Raw genomic sequence first — 14,560 nt, 5'->3', positions numbered from 1 at the left:
TTTATATTACGAACCTAAGGTATGATATCCGCCATTGTAGCATTCCATAGCGTGACAACGTTGTTACCGCCATAGAATAACAATTGAACACGTAGAGACTTCGCCGGTTGAATGCTTAAATACCGTTTCCTGTAGCGGCCTGTGCATGGGTGTATTTTTGTTTCTGGCATAACCATTCAGATCCATCTCTTTTATTACTATAAGCTAACACACACACACACACACATATCACGTCATCCTGTCATATCATTAAAATTCTAAACGACAGGAGACGCCATATCCAAAATTGTTTTTCACTTTGGGTTCTCTTTAAATTCTGTATCGGTCGCTTTGGTTAACTGTTATATTTTGATTCTTCCCATTTTAAAACGAGCACGTAAAAAAAGTTTAGCATCGATAACGGTTAACAGTTGGCAGGTTGAGGCAATATGAGTTTTTATCTTTTAAAATTTGGAAATGAATGCGAAACCATTTTATTTGTACGGTTATACGTATAGAGTCAAAAGACACAAGGGCTAATTTTATTAAAAAAAAATTATTAATCGTTAAAAAAAAAGGTTTTTAGTGAATATTTCAAATATCCTTATCCGATTTTGGTTAAATTTGACTGATCGGAATACAGGTTAGCCTATTCACAAACAATGTACGTGACTCTTTATAATTTTTTTTTTGGTTCAACTTCAAAAATTAAAGCTTTTTTATTCCTTTAATTGCTTTCGTATATCTCTCTTTTAAGGAATAAAAACCAAATTATTGCATACGGATCTTCTTCTTCTTATGCTGCGTCCATTAATGAATGGACCTTTCTTTACTCTATGTTTGCTTCTATAGACACTTGAAGCAAATTCTATTTTTAGTTGCATAACACATATCCCAGGAACGCCGTTTTTCTGCGATTTATTGTGCCCAGCATTATTATATCGTCCTCAAAAAATTGAAGGCTGGGTTTTCTTGGTGTACATGGGCTTTCAAGATTCTTCGACAGATCCATATTTCAAATGCTTCTAGCCTATTCACTCTAACCTTTAATTTTCAGCTTTCCATGCGATACAATAGTACGGACCATATGTAACATTTTGTGAATCTTATTCTGAATTTAAGGTCAAAGCCAAAGTTCGTAAAGACGTTTTTTAATCTCATGAATGTTTTTTCCATCGGAACTTTTTACCGCGGATGCGGTCTTCACATAACCCAGTCGCCAAATAGTTATACTTGTTCTACGTCTTCATTATCGTATGAGAGATTCCCATTCTTGAATTCATTTAATTTCCGGGTACTACAAATTCTGTTTTCTTTTATAGTAATATTAATTCCTATTAGGCGGTCCTAGTAGGCACTATGCTCAGGAGCCTTTGGAGGTAATTCATATTACCTACTATTATCTGTGTCATCCGCACACCGTATATTGTTGATCCATTCGCCATTTACTTTGATACCTAAATGTTGTTCTTCGAGAGCTTCTTGGAAAATGTTTTTAGATTAAATTTTTAATACACATTTAAGGATTTTCTGTGCCACCGAAACTTCGTTGTGAAATCTAACGGCAGCTGATTAGTTCCAGTAAAAGTGTTCAATACGGAGAGATACGTCTTTTTGATCTATGTCATATAAAATCTCGTTATAAGAAACTAGTCATATGATATTTAAACAAATTAAATCTCAAAAAAAAAAAAAATGCGTGATCATTGTATATGCAAGTTTTTTTTTCTAAAAAACATTCCAAGTGATTTTTTTTTGGTTTAATCCTAACAAAAAGGAAAAACCAGTGGCGTTCATTTTTTTTTCTCTTCCCTAGCCGCCATTGGACACTTTATATTTTTGATAATTATATGTTTGATTTCAATAAAGTAATATGTTTCTCAGAATGTTTCCTTGTCTAGCAAAGCATCGTAAAAACAAATTATCCAAATGGTTTGTAATAAAAACAGAAATAAATAAATGATTCTTTTTTTAAGTCTTTATCAATTTTTTTTATAAATTGTAGGTCATGAATATTCGTCTCACAGATTTTTTATAAAAAAAATTAATTTGAAAACTACATGCGGCAAGTCTCTAGGGGATGAGAATATAGGCAAATATAAGTAAGCAATACATTATACGTAGGGCGCGTGTAGTAAATTCGTCTTTTTGCTATACATTTTCATTTATATTTCTTTAGCAAAAATTTGCTCTTTATACAGGGTGTTAAGGAAAAATAGACGGAGATATTTCAATGGGTGATTCCTTGTAAAAAAATATGAAAAAAAGTGTTTATAAACATGGGTCCGGAAATGAACAGTTTTCAAGATACAGGGTGATACATTTTTTTAAAAAATATTATTTTTGTATTAATATTTAAAAAAATATTTACTCGATTCTTTTGAAATTTGGCAGTATTACTTGTTGTATTAAGAGGCTAATTTAGCCTTAATTAGATTAAAATTATAAAGTCCAGTGGCGTCCCGGGGGACATCTTAGCAAATATTATTGACAAAAAAATGTACGCCACTGCCCTTCTTTCAACTTTAATATTTGTTGTTTGATTAAACATTTAAAAATACAACTTTTTTGCCTCTTGTATTTTTGTCGTATCTCACTTCGTTTCTGACAAAAACAATAAATACCATTTTATTGCATGGCACTATTAATTTTTGGTAAAAAAATCACAGATGCCTTGGCAAACAAAAAATCATTTCTGCATGGAGGTTTGACATTGACAAGTGTCAGTTCTCTTAGAAAAATAATTAATATTAATAAAAAATGAATATTTAAAAAAAAAATTATCACCCCGTATCTTGAAAACTGTGCATTTCTGGACCCATGTTTATAGAAACTTTTTTTCAAGAAATCACCCATTGAAATATCTCCGTCTATTTTCCGAACACCCTGTATATTGGTTAAACGTTGCGTACCACTTCATGTCATCCGGTGTATCGGATGCTCGTGTTGATTTGTCGAGCATGTTACGACACTACGATGCTTTTTATGTCGCAGATGTTTACTCAGGTAAAATAAGGTATCTCGGTTAATATCCAGGAAGACATTAGGCACCATCCTAGATTCCACGTACAATTTCAATATCCGGTTTTCGAGAAATACCCAAATGTGAAGCAAGTCGGATAACAAAATAGTAGAATAATTAGAGTTTAAAAAATTATCAAACAACTACTTGTATAAAATAATAGTAGGTCACTCATCAACTTAAAAAAATCTCCTCAAGAGCCTTTTAACCGCTTAAATACAGTATTTGATATTCGTAGGCAAATTGCTTAATTCTATCAAGTCTCTGTTAAGAATTGAGTTACACATTTGGGCTGTATTGCATCTATTGACTAGGATAAAGCCTGAACGATTTTTTTGTATAATAATTTTGTACGTCTAAGAAGACTCTTAACATTTTACATATACATATCGACTGTTTACTACCAATACCTCCTATCTACCACATTTTCCTAATATAAGATTTTTACTTGACTAAATTGTTTATTTTTAAATCTATCGAATAGAAACACCTCCTAAGTATACATATTTTCAAGTTCCCGCGTATTTTCAACTGTCAATATCACCAATCTGCACAAGTCAAATATTGTGGAAGAAATACCTGTTATCTCGCATTGTGTGGTGGACAGCACCATGCGTAAATTAGCTGGTAAGTTTTATTTAAATTTATAATGTTTTAATAAATGTTTTCGAGGAATATTTGTTACTATAAAGTATTCTAGTTAACCAAGAACTTAAATTTTCTGTTGTATTTGTTTAAAAGATATAATATTTTATTCACAAAAACCTCTAAAATAAAGCAGTATGCAGATAAGAGTTATTTCCATTCCCATATTTTGCATACTCGCTGCAGTTAGGAGGTTTTGTGGATACATCGCAAGCCTAATATGGGTGAATTATTATTATTATTATTGATACCATAATATTTTTGTGACTAAAAAAACAATAATAAATTATTAATAATATAAAAATGTACAAGGGGCATCAAATTACTTGTCCTTTATGTGGGTGTATTGAAAAATGTAGATAAAAAAATATGATTTTTAAATTTTGTTAGTTTTGAATTTTTGTTTATTGTTCAAGATAGTTTAAAATTCTGAAAACATTCTAGGCAACTTTTTTAGTAGAATCCATTGGCATACTTAGAGTTTGTTGTATTTTATTTTAGATCAAAATGTCTACGAGAAAAGACAAAATTATTCGCATGGTAAGAGAAGAGACAGAAGATGCATCTCTTGAAGACCAATCTATTCCATTGACGCCTTCTCAAGCTAATTTTGTGTTAGTTACACAAGAAAATTCGCTCGAATTCCTTCAGGACTGTAATAATTTCGATTGCTAAGATACGCTAAATAATTATGGTATTGACAACAACGTCGAGATCTCGTATGTTGGTTGTGAGCCACATGAAATTGAACTTAATAATGAAATTCTTGTTCTATTAAATACTGATCCCAGTTTGATTCCTGATGAACAGTCAGCTGATGCTAATAATGAAGACAGTATTGTAAAGCAAACTGAAAACCAGCTAAATGATGAACTAAATATTGTCGAGGAATATATTGCAGAATACGGAAACATGAGCGAGGGGAGAAAAAGAAGACATAAGGCAGACAAAAATAAATGGAAGAAAAATCAGAATAAGAAACTAAGAATGGAAGGGAAGGAATACTTGGGGTATACAAAACCAAAAGGAAAAAAAATGGAACAAAATCAAATTAGACCACCCAGATCCATGAAACCTACTTGTACTTCTTCGGTTTGTGCAAAATCGAAGAAAAGAATGTGTAAAAGATTTACTGAAGAAGAAAGGCAGTGCTTATTTGATAAATTTTGAACTGAGCTTAACTGAGACCAAAGAAAAATCCTTGTAGTTAGTATTGTTACCAGGGTTGTTCCAAGACGTAAAACAACGGTCGGTAGCTCTCGCAGAAGTGAAACCTTAAATTATACGCTCACTTTCAGTAATAATAAATATCCAGTCTGCAGACAGATGTTTCTGGATACCCTTGGGTTAGGACCCTTTACTGTGCAGAGCTGGACAAAAAATAGTATCCATTCTATGCATAAGTGCATAGGAAGCACAAAATTTAAGTCACGTGAAAAACAACCCTCATCAAATAGATATTGATTTCTTAAAGAATTTTTTTAAGCAGTTACCAAAATTGCCTTCATTAATGGCCATTACAATAGGGCCAACTCTTCAAAACTTTATTTGGAGCCTCTTTTTAAATCATTAAGCCAGCTTTATCAATTATATTGTGAAAACTGCACCAACAAAAAGTTACCTGTTATTATATATTCAGACGGTTGAACCTATCAAAACCGGAACAAAGTCTTGGCCAATGCATTGCTTATGATTCCATTAAGAACAAGATTTCTGTAACTCAAAAATTTCTTGAACGGGGTCACACTCAAATGGAGTGACTCCGTTCACAGCTGCATTAAGAAATAGAGACATTCACCTGCCAAGTGACTATATTTCAGCCGGCAGAAAAGTAAGAATTAAACCATTCCCATACAAAGTTGTGAAATTAGGGTATGACTTTTTTAAATACTATTCAAAAACTTATTTTTTGAAGTATACAAATATTCGACCAGGTAGGAAAGCCAATGATCCTACAGTCACGGATATTCGTGCTTTACATTACAAATTAGATGGAACAATTCAATACAAATTGCTATTTGATGATGAATGGAAAACACTATCCTTAAGGCCTAAGAAAATAGGCCATACTAAGTAATACTTAATTATCCACAGCTTAACAAATCCAAAATTCACTTAAAGTAAATAAGATCCTAATCAATAATGTTCTAATCACGTTGCATTTAAAAATTATTAAATTAATTTTTTAAACGTTTTTTTTTTCCTGCTGTAAAATTCTGGTTTTTACATATAGGAGGTATTGGTAGTGAACAGTCGATATGTATATTCTGGCAGCATTTGATGTTTCAATTTAAAAATAAATAGACATACATAATTTATTGGCTTGACTTCATACTTAACGTAACATGGATAAAACGATTTTAATTTAAGATCGATGTCATAGCTCTATTCTGCATTTTTTCAAGTCGATCAATCCTGTATCGTGATAAGTTAGATAATTAAGTGGAGTAGTACTGTTGATGGGGAAGAGGGATGGTATTCGAAAGCAACTATTTTGTGTGCCGCGACAAACTTTTCCGTTTGTCGCGTTTAAGTTAACTAAAATTGCACCCCAGTATTTAATTTAGATTTCTTTGAAACCAATAATTTATTAAACTTTAAACCAATATTTGGATTTGAGCCAGGAGAATAAATTATTTGATTCAATGTTCATCTCCTGCTGTATCTGACGAATATGCTTGCTTACTACATACAACACTGTGTCATCTGCAAATAGCACAATAATTTACATGTACCATATCATTAATATATAACAAAAACACATATTTGATATTATTACCTTCGGAGACATTATTTTTGTTTTTTTAATAACCAAATGCTCTAATTTTCCAATCAAATTTTCTCTACTCACTGTTCAAATGCACTCTAAAAATACTGCTAAAATGAAGCTATTAGAGTCAAAGGCTTTTAGAAAACAATTAACTATACCAACAAGATTTCAGATTCACATAAGTGATTCTCACGAAAGCCTAATTGCACAGGAACAATCAATTTATTCTTATTACAAAAGAAGTTATTTCTTTACACAAGCTTCAAGAAGCTTGGCACAGGCTTAGTAAGTCGAAATTTATGACCACATTTGGTATTTTGTGAACAGAAACAACAGTGGTCAGTTTCCAGTACTCTGGAAAGATATCAATACTGTATGAAGTATTATTAATATCTAAAAGACGATTACACCATAAGACACATCACACAGAACCTGCTTTGAAATACCAGTCTCTCCCCACCAACATTTTTTACGTCTTTAGGTATTTCTTTCATTCTTGACAGGGAAATGTTATTAAATGTTGTCATTAAACTATTTGGTACAGACGTTCTTGCAAAATTAGTTAGGCTATTGGTCCCTTGAAGAATACATTCAGTAATAAATTAAATGTTATTTACAAAAAATTTATTGAATCTTGAATTTTTGCGAAATATCTGCCTCCTGCGTGCAAGTGATACGATCAAAAATTATTTCATTTCAATGATTCTTTTCGGATAAAAGAGTAAACAAGTCTTTCTATAAATCGAAACGACATATCTTTTAAACATTATCGCATTCCTCTGAAATAGGAAACTTAAATCCCGCTCAGACATGCTGAGAATATGTGTAATGTATATATTTCGGTTTATTGCAACTGAGTCAACCTCAGATTGCCTTAATTCATTTATTTTAGATATAATTTCCACATTTTCTTAATTGAAAAATAAAATTTCAATTTAGATTTTAAAATCAAATTTCTGGGTCAAAAAATGTATATTGTAATTTTTAAATATTCATTATTTCTGATCAATTGATAGGTTTTCCTAACTTTGTTGGATGTATGTGTAGCAGAGAAATACTCAAGTACTCTTTGTTTTATTATCCATTTTTACTGTTAAATCTTAATTGTCGATGTTTTATTCTATAGTATCAACAGTGATGTCGCTAGGAACAAACTCTGCTTACAAGGGCTTCGATAGAGCATTTTGTGTTAGGATGAAATCAACTTTAACTAAAAGAGGCTGTCATTTTAAATCATCAGGGTATAGAGTAAGTATTCACTATTCTTATGTAACAACAAGATACAAAGCTTATAAAAAACTACTGAGATAAATACAATTTTACTGTATAAGTATGAACTTAGATATATGATGCCGCCACTGGGATTTTACTTAAAATTGTCGGTGATCTGCTAATAATTTAAAAAAATCCAAAAACAAAAAATGCCAAAAAAACTTTTATTAAACGTCTGGTGTCTTTTATTTACGTGGTGTTAAAACAACCAAAATTACAGACACTAATTGACAAGTTTCCACTAATTCCATATGTTTAATAAATTGAAAGAGAAAATTCCAAAAAATGTTTTTACATACATTACACCATTTAATTTCTTTATTAAATCTAGGTTAAAATTGTCGTCATAATGTAACAATGCTAAACCGATCACTTACGATTTTCCAGAGTTCGCTCAATTTTGCAGCTCCTTAGTTTAACCCACTTGCTTGCCATTAATTAAATTTATGAAAAGAACTAAATTTTGTATTTTCTTTTTTTTTTCTTACCATTATTAAATGACTAAAAAATTAATTATTTTGTTCTAGGTGGTTTTAATGTTATGTAGGTTAAGGCCACAATACGTCTATGCACATTCAAGAAAATCTCAACAACCACCTCTTCTTGGAATGGTGGCTCTAGCAATAGCCTTACCCCCACCTAGCGTTCACGAAATCAGGCTTGAAAGCGATATGTTCGTAACTAGGATAAATTTTGACTTTAAAATAGCGCATTGTGAACCCAAAGTTATGGAACTTTTAGACTATACTCCTGAAGAACTGACAGGGCGAAACTTGTATACGTTGTGCCATGGAGAGGATGCTAATAAGCTCAGAAAGTGTCATATAGATTGTAAGTTCAATTGCATGTAATATTTAAATTTGTGTGATACTAAATCTGAATTTTGTAGTAATTAACAAAGGTCAGGTACTGACCCATTACTATAGGATAATGAACAAAAACGGAGGTTATACTTGGATTCAAACATGTGCCACAGTAGTTTGTAGCTCTAAAAATGCTGAGGAACAAAATATTATATGCATAAATTACGTAATAAGGTAAGAAGATAATATTACCATTTGAAGAAATCATTAATTTTTTGGCCAAGTTCAAGTTCATTCCCTACAACGTTATCACTTACTTTTAGCGGTCGAGAATACGAGGACCTCATAATGGACTGTTGCCAAATGGAAGACAACTCACACATGGTTAAACGAGAAGAAGCAAGCAGCAACGATCCAGAAAATGGTTCCCCTGATGCTGATCGCGGAGGTACGTTGGCGTATGTTAGCGCTACAAATTTTTTTTAATGATATTGTTGTTCAGAAAATTTTCAGGTCAGTTCACCAGTTCATTGCATTGAGAGATAAAGATTTGATTAAAAGCCTTGTACTTTTATTGCAGATGACAGAAACAGCGGTGGCCCACCTAACCCACCTCCAGATCCCTCCCAAGATCTCGAGGACTCAACAAACCACGGCGCAGATCCAGGAGCCATTACCAAGGACACAAGTGACTTAAGGACACGAAGATTGGATCCAGTAACGAATGTAGCCCAGCTACAAACAGCTCCTGTGCCAGTAGTCGACCAAAGAAAAACTGCCACTCCTGTCCGACGGGCGCAAAAGCGGAAAAACACTTCTTCTGATGAAAATGACGACGAAGAAATGACAAATTCAAACAGGAATGTTGTAATGAGCCCCGCTAGTTCGTGTCATTCAGCAACAGGCGCACATCCTATAGTTTCTGGACCTGAATCAATAGGAAATAGTCCCAAAAAGAATGATAATGATGCTGGTAAGTTCATATTTCTTTGGATCATGGAATTTGAAGAATTAATGCGAATAATAATTTTAGGCAATAGCACAGGTGGCACATCAGTAAAAGATCTAGAAAACGCTATGTCAAAACATCTGCCTCCCTGTAAATCGCCGACACATCAACCAACGGACTTTAGCACGGATGCACTCTTGAAGCAGCAGCAAAGAACTACAATTCAGTGGATTGGTGCGCATCAGCAGTTGCAGCAGCAAGGACCTCTACCTGCTTCTGCGCTGTTGAGACAAATTTACGCTAACAGGGAAAGTGTGATTCGAGCTAATGTTCATGGGATCACTAGTGCTGGAAGTAGATCAAGTAGTGCTTCAGGTAAGCAGCGAAGCAATAATATGATATTATAAATAATTCATATCTCTTAAAAGTGTCAATAGACATTAAGTGGGATAAAGTTGAAAGAAAAAAGATTTTAAAATAAAAAAATTGGTTTCACTAAGCGTGGATCTCGATTATATATATCTCTTATAAAGTGTCAAGCTGACATCAGTGGATTTTTTTTGACATTATAAAAGTGGCCAAGAGAAAATGATAAAAATTATTTTCAAGTTCGAAATCTTCCCACTAGGCGGCGTTTTTAAAAGGTCAATAATTCAATTCGAATTTTCTCTAGAAAATGTCAAGTGAAATTATAAACCCTGGAAGTGTGTAAGGTGAGGATTTTAGGCACGGTAGTAGAAAAAAATATTTCAATTCTAATGATATATTATGATAGGGATATTTTTTTAAATTAACTACTTTTATGACTATTTTTGTATTATTGGTTTAATTCATGTCTTACATCCAAGCTATAAAAATTACGACAAAAAATATTCAAATACCTTCTTTATTTTAGGATATTATCCATCAGAGGGTCAAGTAGGTCCTCTACCAACTCCACCTGGCAGTGAAGGCTCCTCTTCCTATAGCGAGCACCAATTCTTGCTGTCCCAGCACCAGAACTATCCCACTGGGTATTCTATGGACTATCATTCCGCCATGACACCTCCATCCAGCGTTTCGCCAAGAGACAAACATCAACAACTACACACAGGAGTAACCTTTGATTCACCAGTGTCCTACCAAGAAGTTTTAAGGCAATACCCAGACAGCCCCCTGCCTTTGAAACCCCAGGTTTACTCATACGTTGATCAGCCTCAGTTTTATCATCATGGTAGTACTGGGGCGGCGTTTCATTTGTACCATCCTAGCAAAGGAACTGGTGCCCCATCAAACTGGTACTCGCCATCATAGTAATTTTGAGAAAATATGCTATTCGATTCCATGCTTATTTGCGTGCGTTGAGAATATGTTTTTGGACTATTGTAATTTGTAATGAAAGGTTTTTTGAAGTACAGCATTGATATAATTGGACAGAGGTGAAGAAATATGTTAGTAAGATTTGTAAGAGTTGTAAGAAACACTTTAAAGAATCGACAATTTGGTGAGACGTATAAATAATGAACGATATATACAGGGAACTTTGTTTTGAAAAAAATGGTCATATAAGTAATTATCAAGCGGATGATTTTGCTATCTTTTCAAATGGTATTTTTTTTAAATGAATTTAAAAACCATGCTGTTTATTTTCACAAGACAATTATTTCAATTTTTTTTTTCAATCAGTACTAGGCTCTAAAAATTGCCCTATATAAACCGTTCTGTCTATAAAATGTGGTTTTTGTACATTTAAAATCAACTACTACGCCGAAAATGAAAAATATCGTAAAATCCCAAGTTTTCATATGGTATTAATATACTTACTATAACAAACCAAAGAACTTAAATATGAAATGACATGAACAAAAATTGATTTAGAAAAAAGTGCTTCAGTTATTTGTATATAAGCTATCAGCCCATGTTATTTTGTATTGTAATTTTTCCTTATGTACTATGTATGTATATCTGTGAATATACTTTAAATCAGTTGAATGTATTGTTAAGAATTCTGCTGGGAAATACAGGGTATGTTCAGCTTACAACATCCTCTTAATCCACCCACTTTGAGAAAAAAAATCAAAATTTAAACATATCGTTCCAGAGTTAAAAAAATGATTAAAGATATATTTAACTGATTTTTGTATGCCCCCATTTGCGCATATTTAAGATGTTAGTCTATCAATTTTAGTTTTTTTTGAGAGGACTGAATCTGAAAATGTTATAGATTCTGCGCATTTGAAAACTATGTAAATATATACCTAGGAGATACTTTTAGATAGTTGTATGTATGTTATTATTTTGTTGGGCATTCATGTTAAATTGTACCTTTTTATACAAAAAAGTTGTTTGTGTTTCTGAGAAAATGTAGGAGGTAACGTCTTTTTTTTTTATTTTTAATATCATATAATATACATTATAATCATAAATCCTCATGCAGCACAAACTATATTGACTTAAGTATGTTCATATCTTTTCCAATAAATATTTTACTTAATTTCAGGCAGCAGATGTATTATGTAAGTAATTTTTACTTTGAATGGCGAAAGTATAGTCACTTGTAATAGGAGAAATGCTCGATTGCGTCTATCACGATCAAAAACGGTGCTGACAGAGTCATAATGTGATATTCTTCTTATTTTTGTTAATTTACTTGTTTATGTTAACTTTTGTCACATATAACTTTCAGTACAAAAAAGTATAGCTGGTATTGTGCAATATAAACAATTGTATAATCGGAATTTTAGTTTTTTAAGCATTTTATCGCATGTTAACAAAATTTTTTTAAAAAGGTTTCTCCATTCAGATACTAAAGTTTTTTTGATTTTGATACTACCTCATCCTATTATTGTAAAATATGGCAAACCCGATTTTGTGAAAAATTGACATACTAAATTTGTTCTCAGCAAAATTCGAGTAGTCATTTGTTTATTTATATTGTTCAATAAATTATTTACAAAATAAATATCTTTTATTTGTATATGCCCATAGGTCGTATTTAGTAGAAAAATATCATTTTCTAAGACTCTATAAAACTATCAACTTTTTTTTCACAATAGAATACAAGACGACTTTCCTAAAATGATGTCAAAATTTATACTGCTGCTGATAGCAGTCCGATATTCATTTTGTTTTCCATATAAGTATCGACCACTACAGTCTTGCCTGGCGATAACAAAAGACAACTTGCTTTTTGCTTAAGTGCTTACGTAATGCATATGAAACCAATGATAATATTTTAAATGTACACCATTGGTCCCAAGAAAATGTTTTCCTTACTAATCCCAGAGAGCCTCAAAGTCAATATAGAATAAACGTTTGTTACGGCTTATTAGGAAGCCAAATAATAGGAATTGTATTTTATGATGACACTTTGACCGGAAGGAGATATGTTGACCTCATAATATCTGGAGCATTGGAAGATTATTTCGTTAATATTAACTTGGAGAGATAGCAACAAATCTTATTCGAACAGGATAGAGCACCTCTTTATTAATTAAATTTAAAAATATTAAATATACTGTTAAACAATAAATGAATTGCGACACGTATCGGGCCACCCAGGTCACGACAGATCCTAACCCCTCGACTTATTATTATACTTATTTTTGCGGTTACATGAATGATGAAGATGAACATGATATTGGGCAAATAATTGGATCAATAGATGGTTAATCAATTTAAAAGGCTACAAAACGCATGCTTAAGTGTGCTCTTTTTTATTTAAAAAAATGAAATCTTTCGATTTATGTAAAAATATACATGGGGCTGCATTTAACAAAAGTAAATTTTTCACATTATCTCGAAAACGCGTTGTGTTCAATTTTTTTCTGTTGTTTCTGTCACCATTTTAATCAATAGAACAAATTCTACTTGCCAATTTAAATGACCCTGTATCTCAAGTATACCAATAGTGCCGATTGAATCGGAGGCACCGTGTATAGGTCTCCTAATATACTCAGGCCGCACTAAGGGTACACGAGGCCAACAGCCTTGGAAAAGTGAATGACGCGCTCTAATGTGAGAGATTTTTTATAGATATTTATATATATCTCTATGCCAATTATAGGTTCGTGTATATAGTAAGGGTGTCCACTTCTTCAGGTGCTAAAAATCCTGACAAATTGAGCTCTGCAGCCTTCACCCTTTCCATCTAGAGGAACTGGTTTAAACTTTTTAAACCTTTATATACTTTAATGCAATCTGAAAGCTTATCTTCTCGGCCATAATAGCCTTAACAGTAGGTATGTCCAAAAATGTCTGCTAATGAATAGAAATCTTATCTCTATCTCTAAATATTATATATTATATATGCTCAACCCTATCAGCCAATATGCTAACATTTTTTTATAAGCTAATATATTAAAGGCATTGAATTCCAATAGGACATAAAAGGTCTTTTGTTCACCGCCTCGTTAGCACTATCCAGACTTTAATAAGTTATTTTCTTTTAAACAATTATAATTTGTATCCTGAATGCTTCTGTACCTATGGACGTCGCTTATAGTTAAACTTTTAAGTTATACTCTTAGTTAACTATAGTGAATTTTTCAGATGAATTTACCTAATTTACTATTAATTGTTACTTAACACCAAAAAAGTATATACAGAGTGGCTCTTAATTGTCGGCCCCTCCTCTTATCTTTTGAATGCGTTCATATAAAAATTTGACACACATCATTAGCAACCTAAATACTACTTTTTGGTCCTTGAATCATTTTACAAAACTTCAAACGCGAATTTCAAAAAATAAAATAAAATAGAAAGAGGGGTCATGCGATACATCGTTTGAAAGCTTCTACTGGATGATTTATGCTTTAAGTCGTTACTTCTACCCATAGCAAAATCACAGCCTTTAAAAATCTTATTTTTCGTATATTTATTTATTTTTATTTTCTTTACCTGTTTAGGTGTAATTTGTGTATAGAGTTTTTGATTTTTTTTTGACATTGACAAAAAACAAACTCTACAAGCAAATTACGAAAATACGGCGTCCCATCTCTATGGTGAAGTTTTGCTAAATGAGCTAGGAGCCAAAAAGTAGTATTAAGTTTGCTTATGATGTGTGCCAAATTTCAAATTTTTATATCAACATTCAAAAGATTCAAATATATTACTTAAAATTGTAACAGTATGTAACAGTA

General features: G+C 32.2%; 1 protein-coding gene across 5 annotated transcripts in view; it reads left to right on the top strand.

Moving 5' to 3' along the window:
• Positions 1-12,381, top strand: part of LOC126748742 (protein trachealess) — a 218,220-nt gene extending 205,839 nt beyond the window's left edge. For all 5 annotated transcript variants that reach the window (XM_050458163.1, XM_050458165.1, XM_050458164.1 and 2 more), the window contains 7 exons: positions 7,543-7,664; positions 8,216-8,519; positions 8,578-8,725; positions 8,815-8,939; positions 9,072-9,464; positions 9,525-9,815; positions 10,336-12,381. In XM_050458163.1, the coding sequence (XP_050314120.1) occupies positions 7,543-7,664; positions 8,216-8,519; positions 8,578-8,725; positions 8,815-8,939; positions 9,072-9,464; positions 9,525-9,815; positions 10,336-10,733 (1,781 nt within the window). In that variant the 3' untranslated portion in view covers positions 10,734-12,381. The remainder of the gene's footprint in view (positions 1-7,542; positions 7,665-8,215; positions 8,520-8,577; positions 8,726-8,814; positions 8,940-9,071; positions 9,465-9,524; positions 9,816-10,335) is intronic.
• The last annotated feature ends 2,179 nt before the right edge of the window (positions 12,382-14,560 follow it).

The sequence above is a fragment of the Anthonomus grandis genome, chromosome 22, assembly GCF_022605725.1.
Source record: "Anthonomus grandis grandis chromosome 22, icAntGran1.3, whole genome shotgun sequence".
Classification (NCBI taxonomy): domain Eukaryota; kingdom Metazoa; phylum Arthropoda; class Insecta; order Coleoptera; family Curculionidae; genus Anthonomus; species Anthonomus grandis.
The sequence above is the reverse complement of the archived record's forward strand: the minus strand, read 5'-3'. Positions and strand labels throughout refer to the sequence as shown.